The sequence below is a fragment of the Ochotona princeps genome, chromosome 2, assembly GCF_030435755.1.
Source record: "Ochotona princeps isolate mOchPri1 chromosome 2, mOchPri1.hap1, whole genome shotgun sequence".
In the NCBI taxonomy this organism is placed as follows: domain Eukaryota; kingdom Metazoa; phylum Chordata; class Mammalia; order Lagomorpha; family Ochotonidae; genus Ochotona; species Ochotona princeps.
This window is the reverse complement of record NC_080833.1, coordinates 110,625,661-110,643,999: the sequence shown is the minus strand read 5'-3', so window position 1 is coordinate 110,643,999 and position 18,339 is coordinate 110,625,661. Positions and strand designations below refer to the sequence as shown.

General features: G+C 57.9%; 2 protein-coding genes across 3 annotated transcripts in view; one reads left to right on the top strand and one right to left on the bottom strand.

Annotated features, from left to right (window-relative positions):
* The window catches only part of NTRK1 (neurotrophic receptor tyrosine kinase 1), a 27,902-nt gene extending 17,804 nt beyond the window's left edge, over nucleotides 1-10,098 (bottom strand). Inside the window, exon 1 of one of the 2 annotated variants that reach the window (XM_058660443.1) lies at nucleotides 9,973-10,098. In XM_058660443.1, the coding sequence (XP_058516426.1) occupies nucleotides 9,973-10,043 (71 nt within the window). In that variant the 5' untranslated portion in view covers nucleotides 10,044-10,098. Of the gene's footprint in view, nucleotides 1-1,129; nucleotides 1,342-9,972 lie in introns of those variants that run through there. The other variant, XM_058660441.1, reaches the window with a different exon arrangement.
* On the top strand, nucleotides 3,480-18,339 carry INSRR (insulin receptor related receptor). Its single transcript, XM_004589235.2, has 22 exons — nucleotides 3,480-3,564; nucleotides 6,800-7,351; nucleotides 8,883-9,186; nucleotides 9,268-9,410; nucleotides 9,585-9,729; nucleotides 10,772-10,986; nucleotides 11,168-11,294; nucleotides 12,969-13,207; nucleotides 13,608-13,775; nucleotides 13,882-14,077; nucleotides 14,270-14,311; nucleotides 14,408-14,628; nucleotides 14,885-15,021; nucleotides 15,105-15,267; nucleotides 15,405-15,510; nucleotides 15,925-15,977; nucleotides 16,070-16,299; nucleotides 16,735-16,845; nucleotides 16,982-17,141; nucleotides 17,415-17,544; nucleotides 17,707-17,841; nucleotides 18,036-18,339. The coding sequence occupies exons 1-22, from the start codon at nucleotides 3,480-3,482 to the stop codon at nucleotides 18,277-18,279; spliced, it is 3,906 nt and encodes a 1,301-aa protein (XP_004589292.2). The 3' UTR covers nucleotides 18,280-18,339.

Here is an 18,339-nt window from a genome sequence, read left to right as displayed (position 1 = left end):
AGCATCACCGCTAGGCTCCTCTGGGAGGCCCAGGATGATGACTGGACAGGGCCTGAGGGTGGCAGCCTCCCATTCTGCAGAGCCCTGGGGTCCAGCCCAAACCCAGGCCAGCTCCTCCGTTCTTGTCTCCCAGGGCCATTAGAGAGAGAGAGCTATTGAGTACCTTCCCGTTAATTACCACCAGAGGAGTCGCCTGAGCAGCTCAGCACCGATTATTCCAGGCTGCACAGGGAACTTTCTCACCTCAGATACCTTCCAGCCCATCGCTGCACAAGACCGGGGGTCCCTGTCTTGCCCCTCTCCCTTCTAAGCCGCAGACCACGAGAAGGAGGATTCTCTAGCAGCTCTTCTCTCCCAGAAGTCTTGCTGGCCCTTGCCAATCACGGAGAAATGTTCTAGTATCTTCCAGCCATGGCCATGTGATGCTGGATACCTCCAGGCCAATCATTACAGAATACTCCCAGCTGCTAAACGTACTTGAGCTGCTGAACATTGCAGCAGCGCAAAATGGTGCAAATGTCCCCTGGCCTGGAGCATGGGGGTGATGACTGCAAGGGCCTGGCTGTGCCTCAAGTGCGGAGAAGTCAGGAGGAGGTCCCACATTCCCAACATCCAACCCAAGATGTCCTGGATTCAAAGGATGGTGGAGACTGGCAGAGCAGAACTCACCCACCAAGTTCCACCTGCTGCAGCTCAATTCCTAGCCCCCGGGGAAGCCCCTAGTTAGCCCGGGCATACATGACAAAGGGGATAGAAGAGTGGCTGTCATGCCCTGGGAAAGGAAAAGGGTGGCAAGGGTGTCTTGCTGAGCACTTCTTAAGAAAGAACCCCTCGCCTTCCGCGGAACCGAGCCTGAGCTCCTGGCTGAGCTCCCAAGAGCGACTGGGCTTCCTCAGATCTGGTCCAGGGCGATCCCGCTGCTCTCCACTCTGAAGCCAACACCCCCGCCGCAGTAGCGGGTTAGTGACTGTGGGGCTGGCAGGAGCAGCAGCGGCAGCGGCAGCGAAAGCGCGCGGGGAGCCAGCCTCCCCACAGTGTCTGTCCCGCTGAGCAGGCGGCGAGTCCGCGCCCTCGGGGCTCGACCGTGCCCGCCCTTCCCCGCGCTCTCCCGCGCCCACCGGACACTCACAGCTCCGTTAGATTCTCGACGCCCGGCAGGTGGCGGAGCCTATCCAGGGCTCCAGGCCGGGTGCAGCGCAACCCGGAGGGTCCGCGGGGGCAACAGACATCGGGGCAGGGCGCGGCGCCCGCGGATGCCAGCATCAGCCAAGCCAGCAGGCTGCCCGGCCCCGCAGCCCGGCGGTGCCAGCCGAGCTGCCAGCGCCGTCCGCCGCCCAGCATCGCGGCGGCGCCCGCCTCGCTCCGGCCCGGCCGCCGCCGTCTGTGAGCTCCCAGCTGCGGCTGCCGGGCCTCCCCGGACACGTGCGCTGGGCGGTGTTAAAGACCCAGCCGCCAGGAAAGGGCGGAGCCAGCGGCCCCCGCCCGGCCCCGCCCCACCTCTTGGACCCCCCCCCCAGCACCACCCCTCCCCCCCACTCGGTCTCCTCTGTTTTCAGGAGCCTCCACCCCCAAGTGCCTTGATCCCCTCCCTCCTCCCCCCATAGATCTGGGCGCCTCCGCGGAAGGTCTCTGAGGTGTCTGCTGGCCGTGGGGGAACTGGGAAGTTGATCCGTTATTTCTCCCAGCCTAAAGCAGCTGCGCGTCTACATTTGGGGGGCAGGGAGCGGAGATGACGGAGCCGGAGAAAGGTTGCCGTCATGGTCCGCCTAGGCAGCCCCCGACTTTACCCACGTGCATGCCCGTGGGGGCGATGTCACTTGGGGTCAATTAGGTGAAGCTTAGGAATAAAAGAAAGAGGATCCCCTAAAAATTAAAAAATAATAATAATAAAAATTTAAAAGGAATGATCGGAGGAACTGGGGAGGAAAGGGACAGAGAAAGAAAGTGGGTCCCTTAGAAACAGCCACATGACGGATCTGGGGAACGAGACCCCGCCGTCCAGCAGAGACCACAGGGTGGCGCCAGAAGCCTGTGCGCAAAGGTGTGAGCAGGGGACCTAGGTGGGGTTGGCCGGGATGGTGAGGGGGCGCGGTGTGCGCTGCGCGTCGGGTCCCAGAATCACTCCTCCACTCCCGGCTGGTGTCCCCGCCGGGCAGGGCCAGGCTGAGTAGAGCTGGCATCGATCGCCGCCTTGACAAGAGCATCGATTTCTGCGCGGAGAAATTAATAGATCTCCTAGCTCTTCGGACGCGGGTGGGGTTGGGGACCCACCGGCCCTGGGAGGCGGCGCACCTGGGAAAGTACCGGGATCCCCGGCACCCAGGACTTTTGGCGGCCTTTTGTGCCTGCCAAGCGCTCGCGACTTCTCGGGCCATGAGGAGGTGGGGTCCCCTCGGGAGGGGACAGGCCACAACAACGCAAGATCCCTCAAGTCCCTGAGACAGGGGCGCGTTGATAGGCCAGGTGAGCAGCCATTATTCAGGAAGGCGACCAGAGCGGCAGGAGCCCGCGGGGCGATCTCTACTCTCAAGGGGAGCCTAGCCAGAACCCAAGGGACATGGTGAGAACCAAGGCTGGCGCAAAGGGGGACTAGAAAGCTGCCAGGCTTGAGTATTCGGGAGACACTATTTCGCTCCCACTGAGTTTCTTCGCGTTCGCTCCGCCGGCCGAAGCTGCCAGAAGTAAGCCCGCAGGTGCCGGGGCATTGGGCAGCGGCGGAATCCAGAGCCGCTTCGGCTCCAGGGACGATGCGAGCGGGGGCGCGTGGTATGGATGTAAGTGGACCCACGGCAGCCGCGGCGGGATTGGGAAGTTCGGTTCTCAGCTTCTCCTCCCCACCCCACCCCCATCACCCTCTCGCGTATTTCCCCCAACAGACCTGTCCCCACCCTCAGTTGTCAGGCTAAATATTTTGGCTTGCCGGGAGGGGCGGAGAGAGCGAAGAAGCCCCAGCAAGCCAATCCGTCTCAGCCTGGGGGCGGGCAAGGTGCGAGCTGGGCGCGGTCCCCGCGTGCCCGCCCCGGGAGACGCCGCCCAGCGCCCTGGCAGCCGGCGCTCGCCAGACGAGCGCGCCCCGTGGGCTCCGGGGAGTCTCCCCGTGTTCCCCGTGCCCCGGGGCTCCTCTCGGGCACTTCTCCTTCTAAGAGCACGCTCAGGGCTTCTTTCTGCGCCGCCATTGGGGTTGGCGGGCCGCTCTGTGGGCCTTTGAGCGCTGTATCACTTCTCTTGCTCTGGCGGCTCTGCCGCTGTGCGCATCTCTGTCCCGTCTGTGCTCCCCCACCCCCATTCACACCTAGTGTCTGCCTCGGGTTTCTTTTCTCTTGCTTCTGCTCTCTTTGTGTGGCTTTCCTTGTCCTAGCTCCCGCCAGCCTGCCTCTCCGCCGCCCGCGTCTGTGTCCCTTAGGAACTGTCAGGCCCTTTCTCTCTCCGGAGCCACCTGGAGGACCGCCAGGAATTGGACGCCAGCCAGGCGGGGGACGATGGCAGTACTCAGCCTGTGGCCCTGGGGAACCTGCATACTTGGGATCCTTCTCTCCTGGGGACTTGGCCTGGACACTTTGGAGGGTGAGTCCCCAGCCCAGTCTGCCTTCCAGCCAACCCAGAGTCAAGTCCACTTACCCTGTCCTGCAACATGAAGGAAAACCGGGGTTAGAAGGACTCTTGTGCCCACCCTCTCTAGCCCTGGCAGGGAGGAACAGCTGGTCAACCTGCACATGCAGGTGCTTTTCTCTCACCTCCTGTGGAGGTAGGGAGGGACTTCAGCCGGTCTCCTCCACACCATCTCTCCTTGTGCAAGAGGTTGAGGGCAAGTTAGCGGTCATTGCTATGGCTGCTGAATGGGAAGGGGTGGGCTGAGGCAGGTGGCTGAGCACCACACACCATGAAGTAGCTGAATCCATTGTTTGCGCAGAAATCTGATGCTCAAAGGAGGCAGGTAAAGTGGAGGCTACAGCATCTGTGCTCCTGCCTAGGAGGCCTGCCCCATGTGCCCCACCTTCAACATCATGGTTGCTGGCCAGGGTGTGTGTGCTGGTGTTGGGGGAGGATGGCTGTCCCTTAGTTCCCCATCTGTTGATGCCACACTTGAGTAGGATTTGGGAGTTGTGGGTGGGACTGTGTAGATGTAAGGAGACTCCTGGGGCTTCTGGCGGCTTGGCTAAGAGAAGAAAAAAAAACTGAAGATGGAATATTCAAAGGGGGTGCAGGAAGAGGCGCCCCCTCCCCAATTCCACCATTCCCTGCTGCACTGAGGACTCTGCCCACCAGGGGCAGGGATGGGGGGTTCCTCTATGCCTCTCTGACTGGGGGCTTTCAAGGACAGGGCCGTCCCCCTTCCTATAGAGACAGAGGAGAGGTGCAGATGGGGGAAATTAGGGTGACCCCTGATTGGTGCTATTCAAGACATAGCACCCCTTTCCAACACACACTTACACAAACGCATCCCTTCCTTCGCTCTGCCAACACAGGGCCCATCAGATGCCACTGGAAACAGTGTTGTCAGGAAAGAAGCCAGGTCCTGGGGTGGGGACGGAGGATTTGTATTTGGCCAGGGAACCCAGGTGTCACTTTTCCAGTGCAGCCCCACCCAGAGCCAGGTCCTGAGGGAAGGCAGGGGTTAATCTGCAAAAGTCTTAGATTTGTTTTTCCAAATTACTCCCATCAGGGGAGCCCTAGAGAGGCAGGGGCTTGATGGGAAGTGGGCGCCTGAGAGAACCCCCCATCTGCCTGACAGAGCCTGATTGGCCTGGTGTGGAGGGCACTGAAGTGTTTTCTCTTTCTCCTTCTATTTTGCATGTGTGTCTTGGTGGGCACACACACATGCACGCACACGCACACACAGCTGCTGGGCAGGGCCAAGCTCCCAATGATGATTGACAAGTGGGGAAGGTGTGACATGAGTCCTGGAGAGCTAGCTTTGCCTGCCCAGGCCCCTGTAAGAAGCCATCAGGAGCTGCCCTGCTCTGAGATGCTAGAATGCCGAATGGTAGCATATGAGGGAGTGGAGGCTGGCAGGAAGTTAACAGACCCCAAGAATTGGGCTAAAGAATCCAGAGTTGAATTTTAAGCCCTGGGAGCCATGGACGATTCCCCTCAGAAGCTAGTGTGTCCAGGATCCTGCCCCCTTCAATGCCTAGGGATTCCAGCACTGGACTAGGTATGATGTGGAGTTCTGCAGAGCCCCCTCCCACCTTCCTGGGATGGGATGTCAGAGATGTAGACTTCCGTGTTGGGACAGCATCCCAGGTGTCTTGATGCCAGTACTGGGCTAAAGAAAGCCAAGACTGAACGAGAAGCGATGAACTCAGTGTCCGGGGGAAGAAGTGTAACCCGAGGGTTGGCAAGATGAGGGCTGAGGGAGTCTTTGTGAGGCTAGGATTATGAATGGGCACCAGTTGGGCTGTGCCCAGAAATGTCTGGCTGAAGGATGGAGGCAATGAAGAGCTGTGAGATCCCCATTTACAAAGCAAACAGATGAAGGGAGACCAGGAATCTAACTCCCTTAGGCCTGGGAGGGAAGTAGGTTGAGTGAAGCTCAGATCACTGCCACCATTATGGAGTTCATTTGTTCATTTGTTCGTTCAATACTTATCAAGTGCCAGGGCTTTTTTTTTTTTTTTAAGGATTTATTTGTGTATTTGTTTTTATTGGAAAATCAGATTTACAGAGAGAAGGAGAGACGAGAGAAAGATCTTCCATCAGCTGGTTTACTTCCCAAGGGCTGCCATGGCTGGAGCTGAGACAGTCTGAAGCCAGGAGTCCAGAGCTTCTTCTGGGTCTCCCACATGGGTGTGGGGTGCCAAAGCTTTGGGCTGTCATCTGCTGCTTTCCCAGGCCACAAGCAGGGAGCTGGAAGTGGAGCAGCCAGGATACGAACTGGTGCTCACATGGGATCCCAGCACATGCAATGCAAGAACTTTAGCCACTAGGCTACCACTCTGGGTACCAGTTTTATACTAGGTGCCATATTGGGCAGCAAGATACAGAAATGGATTATACAAGATTCCTGCTTCTATAGATTTTACCCTCAACAGAATAAACCAAGTGAATTCTGTATCAGCCCATGCTAAGAATTATGGAGAAAAATAAAGTAGGCATTTTAAGTCGGGTGATCAGAGGAGGCCTCATGAGCAAGCAGCATTCGAGCACAGACTTGTGAGAGTGGCAAGGGTGCCACGTAGAGGGAAGGATGTTCCAGACAGCAGGAACAAAGTACAGAGACCCTGAGGCACAAGCCTGGCTGGTTTGTTTAAAGGACAGCACAAAAATCTAGACAGCTGAAGAAGGGAGAAAGGGATGCAATCACAGTGGTGCCAAGGGCTGAAACTGCAGGGCCTCCTGGCTGGGCCCAAGGCTTCAACGTTTACAAGAAAGGGGAGACAGATGACGCTCCCGGCGTCATGACTTCCCCGCCATTTGAACAGTAAACTGGCAGACGGAAGCTCTCACTATTTCCCTCTTTCTCTGTAGCTCTGTCTTTATTTTTTTCTTTTTTAAGAAAAAAAGGGAAAGGATGTAAAGGTTTAAAAAGGCAGTCAGGATAACTCCAGGTGTGGAGCTGGCCAGCAGTATGAAGTTGGAGTAAATGAGAATGGCAATGGGTTTAGAAGGAGAGTCCCCTTTCACTTAGGTGGTTGGTGTGATGGAGATCATGCATGAGCAGCAGTGAGCCTGCTAAGCTCCAAGGAGGAGGCCACTCACACAGCAGAGCCTGGATCCCCACACAGTATCTGTCCTCCAGGATGCCATGGGGTACTTGGGCGAAGCTGCACTCACTGCTGCATGCCCCATGTGCCCACAGTGTGCCCCAGTCTGGACATACGCTCCGAGGTGGCAGAGCTGCGGCGGCTGGAGAACTGCAGTGTGGTGGAGGGCCACCTGCAGATCCTGCTCATGTTCACAGCCACTGGGGAGGACTTCCGGGGCCTCAGCTTCCCCCACCTCACCCAGGTCACGGACTACCTGCTGCTCTTTCGTGTCTATGGCCTGGAGAGCCTGCGGGACCTCTTCCCCAACCTGGCGGTGATCCGCGGTGCTCGCCTCTTCCTGGGCTACGCGCTGGTTATCTTTGAGATGCCACACCTGCGTGACCTGGGGCTGCCTGCGCTGGGTGCCGTGCTGCGTGGGGCAGTGCGTGTGGAGAAGAACCAGGAGCTGTGCCACCTGTCCACCATCGACTGGGGACTTTTGCAGCCCGCGCCTGGGGCCAACCACATCGTGGGCAACAAACTGGGTGCAGAGTGTGCTGACGTGTGCCCAGGTGTGCTGGGCGCCTCTGGTGAGCCTTGTGCCAGGACCACCTTCAGTGGGCACAGTGACTACAGGTGCTGGACCTCCAGCCACTGCCAGAGAGGTAGGCACTGGCATTGAAAATGATCCCCGGGTATGGAGGGCAGGGCTAGGGGAGGGCAGGGCAGGGCCAGATGGGATTCAGAATTCAAATCTACAGCAGTTGATTCTTGTGTGTGGTGCCACCAATGAGATTATAAGTACCCAAATGGCCCTGGGCAGAACCACGCTTCCCCACTCCTGTGTGCCTCAGTTCCCTCCTCTGTAGAGTGACCACAGGGAGGTTGCGAGGGATGAGTTATCCTGCAAAGTATCAGCACAGTGTCTGAGGTTGGGTGGCAATTCTGTGTCCTAATAACAGTGGTCACAGTGCAGGTGACCCAGGTAAGCTGGCAGTATTGGGACAAGAAGGTGGGAGAAGAAAGGAAGAGATGACAGCTAAAGAACAGGACCGGGAGGACAGACCCATGAAGGAAACGGGAGACAGAAAGAGAAAAACAAAAAAGGAAGGGAGTGGGGACAATAATTTATCCTAACTGGATACCACCACCAAGTTAAGATGCCTGTGTTCTGTATCAATGGAAGTGTCCAGGTTCAAGTTCCGGCTCTGCTCCCAGTTCCAGCTTCCTGCAGTACATATCTTTGCAGGTGGCAGGTAATGGTGGCTCAAGGAGATTGAGTCCCATCTTTGGCCTGGCCTAGCCACAGCCATTGTGAGCATTTGGGAAATGAACCAATAGGTGGACGCACATTCTTTCTCTGCTTCTCAAAAAACAAGAAAGTGGAAGAATGGGGAAGGGTGGAAGAGGCAGAAGTGAAAGCTGTAGGGGAGGGAGGGAAGACCTCGCAGAAGCTGGGAGCAGATCTGGGGTCTCCCAGCGTGGAGTCTTTTGCACAGAACACCTGGAGACCAACTCGTCTCCCCTCCCGGCCACCGCACCAGAGCAGGAGGGTAACCAGATCCCTGCTGTATCTGCCAGACCCACCCCCTTAATGCCTCCCTGTTGGCTGTAAACACAGCTGCTGCCTGTCCTCCTGTGTGCAGTGTCAACACGCCCCGGCCAACCCCGCCTCACACATGGCTCCCATAGGCTCTCAGCTGCCACTGTGCAGTTTCCAGGCTACTGGAACCCCAGCCCCAAACCCACCCACTGCTATCCAGGGCCAGGCAGCTGAATAGGGAGGCCCCATGGCAGGGGCATGAATGGCAGAGGCTGCTCCTTCTACTCATTCCTGCAGCCTACTGTGTCCTGGTCTTGGCTGCCCAGGAGAGGCCCGCTGGCTCTCCCTGGCACTATGCCCAGCCATGATCTGGGCACCAGGCCTAGACAGGACAGCAGGTAACAGAGCAGCAGCCCTGGTGGACAAGGTCACTGCTCTGTCCTGAGTTCTGACACCCCCTGACCAGGCTCTGTGGGAGGTAGAGAGTTACAGACAGGGGCCAGGTTCTCAGCCTCAGGAACCTCTGTAGGGAGGAAGTGGAGGAAGAACTGACAAGTAGCGTTGGCTGAGCTGGAGGGACTAGGGTGTGGGTGGTAGGATTAAGGCAGGAGGCAGGGTTTAGGGCAAGGTCTAACCCTGCACTCTGCCCACAGTGTGTCCCTGCCCCCGTGGGCTGGCCTGCACAGCGAGGGGCGAATGCTGCCACACCGAGTGCCTGGGGGGCTGCAGCCAGCCCGAAGACCCCCGTGCCTGTGTAGCCTGCCGCCACCTCTACTTCCAGGGTGCTTGCCTCCGCACCTGCCCTCCAGGCACCTACCAGCATGAGTCTTGGCGCTGCATCACGGCCGAGCACTGTGCCAGCCTGCACTCCATGCCTGGCCGTGCCTCTGCATTTGGTATCCACCAGGGCAGCTGCCTGGCCCAATGCCCCCCAGGTTTCACGCGTAATGACAGCAGGTGAGTTTTAGGGACAACCTTGAAGCAGGGAGGAGTCCTGCTCTAGCCCCAAGGCTCACACCGTCTGCTTATCCGTGCTAGCATCTTCTGCCACAAATGTGAAGGGCTGTGCCCCAAAGAGTGCAAGGTTGGCACCAAGACCATCGACTCGGCGCAGGCAGCACAGGATCTGGCAGGCTGTACTCACGTGGAAGGAAGCCTCATCCTCAACTTGCGCCAGGGCTGTTAGTACTCACCTTGGGACCATGCTTCTCCTGGTGACCCCACAGAGCTCCACTCCCCTGAATGAATCCGGGCCCTGAAGTCCCACATCCCTAGGCCTCTCTTCACCCCCTGCCCTGAAGGGACCGATTGCCTGCCCTGCACCTGCTGTAGCCTCGTCTCCCCCTACCCTGCAGACAACCTGGAGCCGGAGCTGCAGCGCAGCCTGGGGCTGGTGGAGACCATCACTGGCTTCCTCAAAATCAAGCACTCCTTTGCTCTTGTGTCCCTGGGCTTCTTCAAGAACCTCAAACTGATCCGGGGGGACGTCATGGTGGATGGGTAAGGGGGTCAGAGATAGGTCTCTCTGACCATCCCCTTCTCTCACATTCCTCCCCCAACTCTCCCAAAAGAGTGACTAAAGAGAACCGGCTCTGGAATCAGTTCTGCTGCTTACTAGGCATTTGACTCTGGGTGGGTTACCTAATTCCTCTGGTCCTTGGTTTGCTCATCTGGAAAATGGGGCTTAATGTATCTGCTTTATTGGGGCTTTAAAAAAAGATTTTTCAATACTGGTTCACTCACCAAGTGACCGCAATGGCCAGAGCTGAGTCAATCCAAAGCCAAGAGCCAGGATCCTCTTCCAGGTCTCTCATGTAGGTGCAGGGTACCAAGACTTTGGGTCATCCTTCACTGTCACTGCTTTCCCAGGCTATAAGCAGGAAGCTGGATGGGAAGTGGAGCAGCCAGGATATGAATCGGTACCCATACAGGATGCCAACACTTGCAGGTGGCAGACTAGCCAATTGAGCCATTGTGCCATTCCCTTTCTTACGGCTTTTATGGATCTTATTTGGAACACAAGCACGCGCAGTCTAAGCTGTGATGGAATATTGTCTGACCCTCCCAGCTGCATAGTGAGACTGCCAGGATTGGAAACCCATTCCTATTAGCCCCCTCACCAAGCTCCACCCATAAAAGTGGCTGGGAGTTTTCAAAATAAAATAAATGTCTTAACCACCCAGTCCAGTAGTTTCCTATGGCTTCCTGGATCTCCTGGAACACCACCACATATTCCAGGAATTTCCGCACCCTGTTTGGAAGGAGAAGCATGATCCAGGCAGTGTCCCCAAACCAACACAGTCTGGCATCTCTCAGGTGCTCAGTTAAAAGTGAGATGGAGGAAGAAAGGAAGCAGGGAAGTAACTAATCCCGTTTTCCTGAGGAGGAAAACAAACAGGGCAGGTGGTTGGCTACACATCACAGTCCGGGCCAGCAACACGGAGTGGGTATCTACAGTATCTCATGCCAGTACAGCGCCTCTGGGAGGAGCCCAGCCCCTGCCCCCACCTCCCCGCAGAGCAAGTGCCCTGGTCTCCCTCAGGAACTACACTCTGTATGTGCTGGACAACCAGAACCTGCAGCAGCTGGGCTCCTGGGTAGCCACCGGCCTCACCATCCCTGTGGGCAAGATCTACTTTGCCTTCAACCCGCGCCTCTGCCTGGAGCACATCTACCGTCTGGAGGAGGTGACCGGCACCAGGGGCCGGCAAAACAAGGCCGAGATCAACCCCCGCACCAACGGAGACCGAGCCGCCTGTGAGGCCCGGGCCCCGCCCCCAAAACCCGGGACCCTCGAGGTCCTTTGATCCTGCTCTAACGCACTAGCTATTTGGGTGAGGGAGGCGGGGAGGCAAGAGGGAACTTGCAGGGCACAGACTCCGGGGAGCAGAGAGATGGAGCACATTGGGAGCAGGTGTTCGCCTCCTGCCCTGCCCAGGTCAGACTCGCACCCTGCGCTTCGTGTCCAACACCACGGAGACAAACCGCATCCTGCTGCGATGGGAGCGCTACGAGCCACAGGAGGCCCGCGACCTGCTCAGCTTCATCGTGTACTACAAGGAGTCGTGAGTTCCAGGGGTGGGGCGAGACCCGAAGAGCCCCGGCCAATTCTCCCCTGCTCTCACACACCCCCAAACCTCCCAGAACAGCCAGGTCCACTAAGAGAGCCAGGGAACCTGCACAGCGCACTCCAATTTACAGTCGCCTAAGGGATCTCTGCCCTCACCCTCTTTCTTCACTCCTCCATGCCTCAGTTTCCCCACAAAGAGAAATGGAAAAGCCAGGGCTTATGGAGGCTCAGGAGAGCCATTGAGCAGGGGAAGGCTGAGCTAATTAAGCTTCAATTTACTATGCTAATGCCCCTACTGACCACACGCTCTGCCCCAGTGGCGGTTTGGGGAGTGCCCACTAATTTAGCCAGTTTATGAGTTCTGCCAAATGTTCCATGAAAGCTTGAGGCAAGGAGGGAGGGTGCAGGGACTGGCTGCCACTAGCTGCTCTTTTTCTTTGGAGTAGAGTGACCTTAGCAAGAAGGATAGTGGTTAGACCACAGGAAGGACTGAGACAAAACATAGCTAAGAATCAAAAAAAAAAAAAAAAAAAAAAAAAAAATTCAAACTGCATTTCCTTAGAGGAAAGAAATGGTTTCTGGATGAGCCACATCTTGGCAGGAGTATTCTGTCTTTGTGGTGGGTCAAAAAACGGGACCACCTTACTCGGAAGTGAACTGAAGCTAGATCTTGGTTGAGCATCTGCTGAGAGCATGGTCCTGGAGGAGAGAGGAGGGAAACCAGAGGTGTGGAGTCCCCTCAAAAGGCCAAGGCTGTCCTTGCTGTCAGTGACCAGTTAAGAACCCTAGCATGCAGAGCAGGAGCGCTTGCTGAATGCAGGTTCCTGGGCCTCATAGCTGCAGATTCAGCTTTACCTGGTGCTGAGCAGGTCCCTTCAGCTTGCATTTCTACCAGGCTGATAGGGGCTACAGAAGCTCCCCGGTCACCCTCTTAGGGCAGTGACACCCCACCCCAGCTGCACAGCCACACACAGCTGTCTCTGGGTTCAGAGAGCAGCAACCAGTGGGTGTCCCACAGGAAGTTACCCTCAACAGCATTGCCTGGCAGCACAGCTGTGTCTGTTACCCCACAGACAGGACTTGTGGGTCTTGGCTTGATTCAGGCTCTGAGCAGACCCAGATCTGCTTGGGGTGCTGCTCCCCATGACACCCCCTCTGCCACCACCTCCTGCTTCCTGTGCTATGGTGCTTGTGGGTCTTGACCACTTGGGATTGTTGACATGTGTTAGAAGCTGCTGGAAGCTAGGAGATCTCTCTCTAGAAAAACACAGGTACGTGGTTTTGGCTATACTTTTTGGCACTCAGACCTCCTAAGCCCATTCGCTGTATTCTTGGAAAGAAGGTGGTCCTGGTTTTGGTTCCAGGCAATCCACTTGGCATGAAGAGGACCACCTTATTATTTACTGTCCCTAGGAGAGAGGACACTTATTTTACAATGCAAAGCCATTAGAATAGTCATTGAGGCGAAAGCATAAACATTCCCTGCTAAGGACAGAAGAGCTGTTTCATCCCCAATTCGGCTGTTGGCACAGCTGTCACAGTGCCCCTGTGGGGTCTCACAGGTGGCTGGAGTCTGGCTGCTTCCTAGAAGAAGAATGACAATGACAGTGTGTGGGGTGACCAGGGAGGGAGCTGAGCTGCCCCTCAGTGCTGGGGATGGCATGTTCAGCCCATTCCAGAATGCCACAGAGCACGTGGGCCCGGATGCCTGTGGAGCCCAGAGCTGGAACCTGCTAGATGTGGAGCTGCCCCTAAGCCGCACCCAGGAGCCTGGGGTGACACTGGCCCCCCTCAAGCCCTGGACACAGTATGCAGTGTTTGTGCGGGCCATCACGCTGACCACCGCGGAGGACAGCCCCCATCCAGGAGCCCAGAGCCCCATCATCTACCTCCGCACCCTGCCGGCAGGTGGGCTGAATGAAGCCTATGGAGGCAGTGAGGGTTAAACACCCACACTAGGGTGAAGGTGGGGGGCCAGAAATAGTGAGGCTGGTACGGCACATGACTGGCGCATCCAGGCTGGGATAGCACATGGCTGGCTCATTGAGGCTGGGGCCCACAGGATTCAATCTTGGGAGGAATACAAGTCATTTGCCTGGCTCCTGGGGAGGATGGGCTAGGACAGCTTAAGGCCTATAGTTGAAGAAACTCATGGGCAAAGGAAGGGCACAATGCTGGATGCTAGGAGTTTAGGTCCACCCCTTCCTTGGAAGAAGCGGAAATTGGGTTCCAGAGAGAGAGGTTTTCACCAGATAGCATTTGGGAGGCGGCCTGAACTCTACCCTCTTCATCTTTGTCCACCCCCCAGCGCCCACGGTGCCCCAAGACGTCATTTCCACGTCTAACTCGTCCTCCCACTTGCTGGTGCGCTGGAAGCCACCGACGCAGCGCAATGGAAACATCACCTACTACCTGGTGCTGTGGCAGCGACTGGCAGAGGACGGCGACCTCTACCTCAATGACTACTGCCACCGTGGTGCGCAAGGCGGGGGCGCAGGGATAGCGCAGGCGTGGGTCGAGGAGGGGATGTGGTGGGGTCGGGGAGCTCATCTGACTGTCTTTCATGCCCTTCGGCTCCCCAGGCTTGCGGCTGCCCACCAGCAACACCGACCCCCGCTTCGACCGTGAAGGCGGGGAACTTGAGGCGGAGTCGGAGCCTGGCTGCTGCCCTTGCCAAGACCCACACCCTGGACAGGGATCGCCCTCACTGGAGGCACAAGAGGCTTCTTTCCAGAAGAAGTTTGAGAACTTTCTACACAACGCCATCACCATCCCCAAGTGCGAATCCGGCACAGGCCAGCGGGGAGGGGCTAGTGGGCGGGGTGTGAGGGTGGGTCCCTGCGAGAGGATGGGGCTTGGTGGGTGGGGCCTGGTTTAGGGGTGGGTCTGCAGGAATTAGGTGGCTGCCGAGGGCTGAGGGTGCAGGGGCCATTCCGATCGAGCCTGAGAAGGTCTCTTCTGCCTCCCTAGGTCCCCTTGGAAGGTCACGTCCATTCATAAGAGTCCCCACAGGTGAGTTAGAACCTACGGCTGAGTGGGGTGGCAGAGGAGAGGGTTGGCGTTGGCTCCCGGATGGGATTTCGGTTCTGACCCGCGTCCTCCTCCCAGTGACTCCGGGCGGTACCGACGCTCCGCCGGAACCCTCCGACTTGGGGACAATAGCTCGGATTTCGAGATCCAGGAGGACAAGGTGCCCCGGGAGCGAGCGGTGCTGAGCGGCTTGCGCCACTTCACCGAATACCGAATCGACATCCATGCCTGCAACCACGCGGCGCACACGGTGGGCTGCAGCGCCGCCACTTTCGTCTTTGCGCGCACCATGCCGGATAGTAGGTGACCACTCTCCCCACGCCACCCTCCACCCTGCCGAACCCAAGGACCCTGCGCCATGAAGCATCTCTCCCTGCTGTCGGGTTGGACATCCTGCTAACCCTAGAACCTTCCTTGGCTTGCCTCTTCTAATTATCATAACCCCAGAACTGCCCTCAAGCCTCGTAACTTAGCCCAGTTGAGCTTGGGTTTGATTAAGAAGGTATGAGAGGAGCAACCCGTGTCCTGGCTGCCACACACCCCCCTCTCCCGCAGGAGAGGCCGATGGCATCCCGGGGAAGGTGGCCTGGGAGGCCGCCAGCCGGAGCAGTGTCCTTCTACGCTGGCTGGAGCCCCCGGACCCCAATGGACTGGTCCTCAAGTATGAGATCAAGTACCGCCGCCTAGGAGAGGTGCGTTTCCTCCCCCACACACTCCCCAGGCATCCTCATCCCAGTCTCAGGGTGTGCCCCCCTCACTTCCTTGCTTCCCCCAGGAGGCCACTGTGCTGTGTGTGTCCCGTCTGAGATACGCCAAGTTAGGGGGGGTGCAACTGGCCCTGCTCCCCCCGGGAAATTACTCCGCGAGGGTTCGAGCCACTTCGCTGGCTGGCAATGGCTCCTGGACCGACAGTGTGGCCTTCTACATCCCCGGCCCAGGTACACACACGCAGCTCCCCAGCCCTGGGCAGGTTCCTCCTTCCCAGCCTCGCCTCCTCTTCTCCCAGGGCGGAAATTCCACTCTCCGAGGTAACCACGCCCTCTGCTGTCCCCTGACTCTGCCCTCTGACCCCCAGAGGAGGAGGACTCTGGCAGCCTGCATGTGCTCCTTACTGTCACCCCCGTGGGCCTCATGCTGCTTATCATCCTTGCTGCCCTGGGGCTCTTCTACGGTAGGAAGAGGTGAGGTGGCATCCCACTGCCCCCCATTCCTGGCTCCCACTCCCCCACTTCACCCTCCCCCTTCATGAGATCAGTGCAGACAGTGGCAGCAGAAAGGACCTCCTTGCCGTAGTGATCTCCAGGTCTTACAGTTGAGCTGGGATTTTTTGCTAGTTGGAGGAACTGAAGACCTGCCTCTTTGGAGTGCCCAGTCTGGGCACCTGGGAGGAGCTACAGGTCCCTTTAAGGGACCTAGCATCAGACGTCCATCAAGAGGCAAAGGGCAGCCTTGACTGGCGGGGGCCAGGAAGCCCCCTGTGCCTAGCCCCATTAGAATCACCCTGCCCATGGCCAGCACGTGGTCAGCCCGTGTCCTCCCTGACATCCCATTTTCTTATCCTCTGACATTGTACCCCTCTGGCCTGTCCATTGCAGAAACAGCACCCTGTATGCCTCTGTGAACCCCGAATACTTCAGCGCCTCTGAGAGTAGGTCTGGCGGGGTGGGAGAGGTGGGGAAGGTGGGATCCAGGTGAGGCGGCCAGCAGCAGCCCAGGCCTGCGATCCTTGCCTCCACTCAGTGTACGTCCCTGACGAATGGGAGGTGCCCCGGGAGCAAATTTCCATCCTCCGGGAACTGGGCCAGGGCTCTTTTGGGATGGTATACGAGGGTCTGGCCCGAGGACTGGAGGCTGGAGAGGAGTCCACGCCCGTGGCCCTGAAAACAGTGAATGAGCTGGCCAGCCTCCGCGAACGCGTTGAATTCCTCAAGGAAGCTTCTGTCATGAAGGCCTTCAAGTGCCACCACGTGGTAAGGGAGAGGCAGGGCTGGGGTAGCGCCCAATTCTACAGTGAGGGTTAAGGTCATGTGGGGAAAGATCAGAGAGGAGGTGTGAGAGGGGATGTGGTTAGGATCCTAACTGGGACAAGAGTATGTGGTTGGGGTTAGAGTCAAGCGGGGGAAGGTCATGGTGGGATTGAGGTCAGTCATATCATTAGTCAATACAGAAATGTTAGGTTCACGACTAAGATCAAGATCAACATTGTGGCCCAAGTTTGTGACTGTTATCGTAATCCAATTTCATCAAAGTCATGTGTTACGGTCAGGATCATTGTCCCATCAGGATTAGGTTTGTGGCCAGGGTTGGCATCTGGGTCAAGTTGTGGCCACAGAGGGTCAAGTCTTTGGCCTGGTGTGTCAAGGAAAGCCAAAGCAAGCTACAATCAAGTTCTTTGTCCATCCTAGGTACGTCTCCTAGGTGTGGTGTCTCAGGGTCAGCCTACCCTGGTCATCATGGAGCTGATGACCCGGGGAGACCTCAAGAGCCACCTTCGATCCTTACGACCTGAGGCAGAGGTGGGGACTTGGAAGACCTGGGCCAGGGGGCTGGGGATGTGGCGGAGACCCCAGCACAGTGTGGGCAGAGTGTAGCCCTCCGGCAAGGAACAGCCTCATACTTCCTTCTTCACTCCCCCCTCTCTCTTGGCTCCAGAACAACCCTGGGCTCCCCCGGCCAGCTCTGGGGGATATGATGCAGATGGCTGGGGAGATCGCAGATGGTATGGCCTACCTTGCCGCCAACAAGTTCGTGCACCGAGACCTGGCAGCCCGCAACTGTATGGTGTCCCAGGACTTGACCGTCAAGATTGGGGGTAAAGTGGGGGCCAGGCGAATCAGGGCAGCCTGAGCAGTAGAAAGACTTCCCTAAGCCAGGCATGAAGAGACCCAGGCCTGGCCCAGAACCCCAACCTTGACAGCCTACAGATCACCCCATGCCTGGATCTCAGCTTCCTTGTTCCAGAAATGATAGATTTCCATGGGGTGATCTGGAAAGAGAGGTGGTTGGAAGATATATTCCTGGGGCAGGAGCTGGTGGGCAGTTTCCCATTTCCCCCCATCACTCCTGCTCTGTCCTCCCCTTCCAGATTTCGGGATGACCCGGGACGTGTACGAGACCGATTATTACCGCAAGGGGGGGAAGGGGCTGCTGCCCGTGCGCTGGATGGCCCCTGAGTCCCTCAAGGACGGCATTTTCACCACCCACTCGGATGTCTGGTGGGGCCAGGCTGGAGCAGAGGGCTCTGGGACTGTGGGGTGGGATCAGAGCAAGGGCCTGGCATATCCTCCCACCCCCCTCGCCACCTACCGTCACCTCCATTGGGGTACACGGAGTAGCATGCAGGGTGCTGGACTCAGGCCCTCCCATGTGTCCTTCAGGTCCTTTGGAGTGGTGCTCTGGGAGATCGTGACCCTGGCCGAGCAGCCCTACCAGGGTCTCTCGAATGAGCAGGTGCTCAAGTTCGTCATGGATGGCGGGGTGCTGGAGGAGCTGGAGAGCTGTCCCCTGCAGCTGTGAGTCACTTCGGCCTGGTCCTTCTGAAGCTTCCGAAGCTTTTGCATCTGCTGACCACCCCCCCCCCCGCTCGGAGACACCCCTCCCCTATCTCTCCCCTTTCTGACCCTTCTGATGGACCCCCACTGATGGAGCTTCCCCATTGGGGGGCGGGCCTCAGGCCCCCTTTGACTCTGCTCCCCACGCCCTCCAGGCAGGAATTGATGAGCCGCTGCTGGCAGCAGAATCCGCGCCTGCGACCCACCTTCACCCACATCCTGGACAGCATACAGGGGGAGCTGCGGCCCTCCTTCCGTCTGCTCTCCTTCTATCACAGCCCAGCATGCAGGGGGGCACGGGGCTCCCTGCTGCCTTCCGAGGCAGAGCCTGACTCCTCACCCGCCCTGAAAGGGTCCTCCTCAGACTGCAGCCCTCAAAATGGGAGCCTGAGGCACTAAGGGCAGTGGGTCCCTTCCCCAGCTTACAGGCTTCCCATGGGCAGAAAGGAATCGACCTGA

Bases quoted from the DNA above. Each gene is read 5' to 3' on its own strand.
- INSRR (XM_004589235.2), top strand. From the start codon at position 3,480: ATGGCAGTACTCAGCCTGTGGCCCTGGGGAACCTGCATACTTGGGATC. The intron at 15,022-15,104 runs GTGCGTTTCCTC...TGCTTCCCCCAG, and splicing joins AGTACCGCCGCCTAGGAGAG to GAGGCCACTGTGCTGTGTGT. The intron at 16,300-16,734 runs GTAAGGGAGAGG...TGTCCATCCTAG, and splicing joins CCTTCAAGTGCCACCACGTG to GTACGTCTCCTAGGTGTGGT.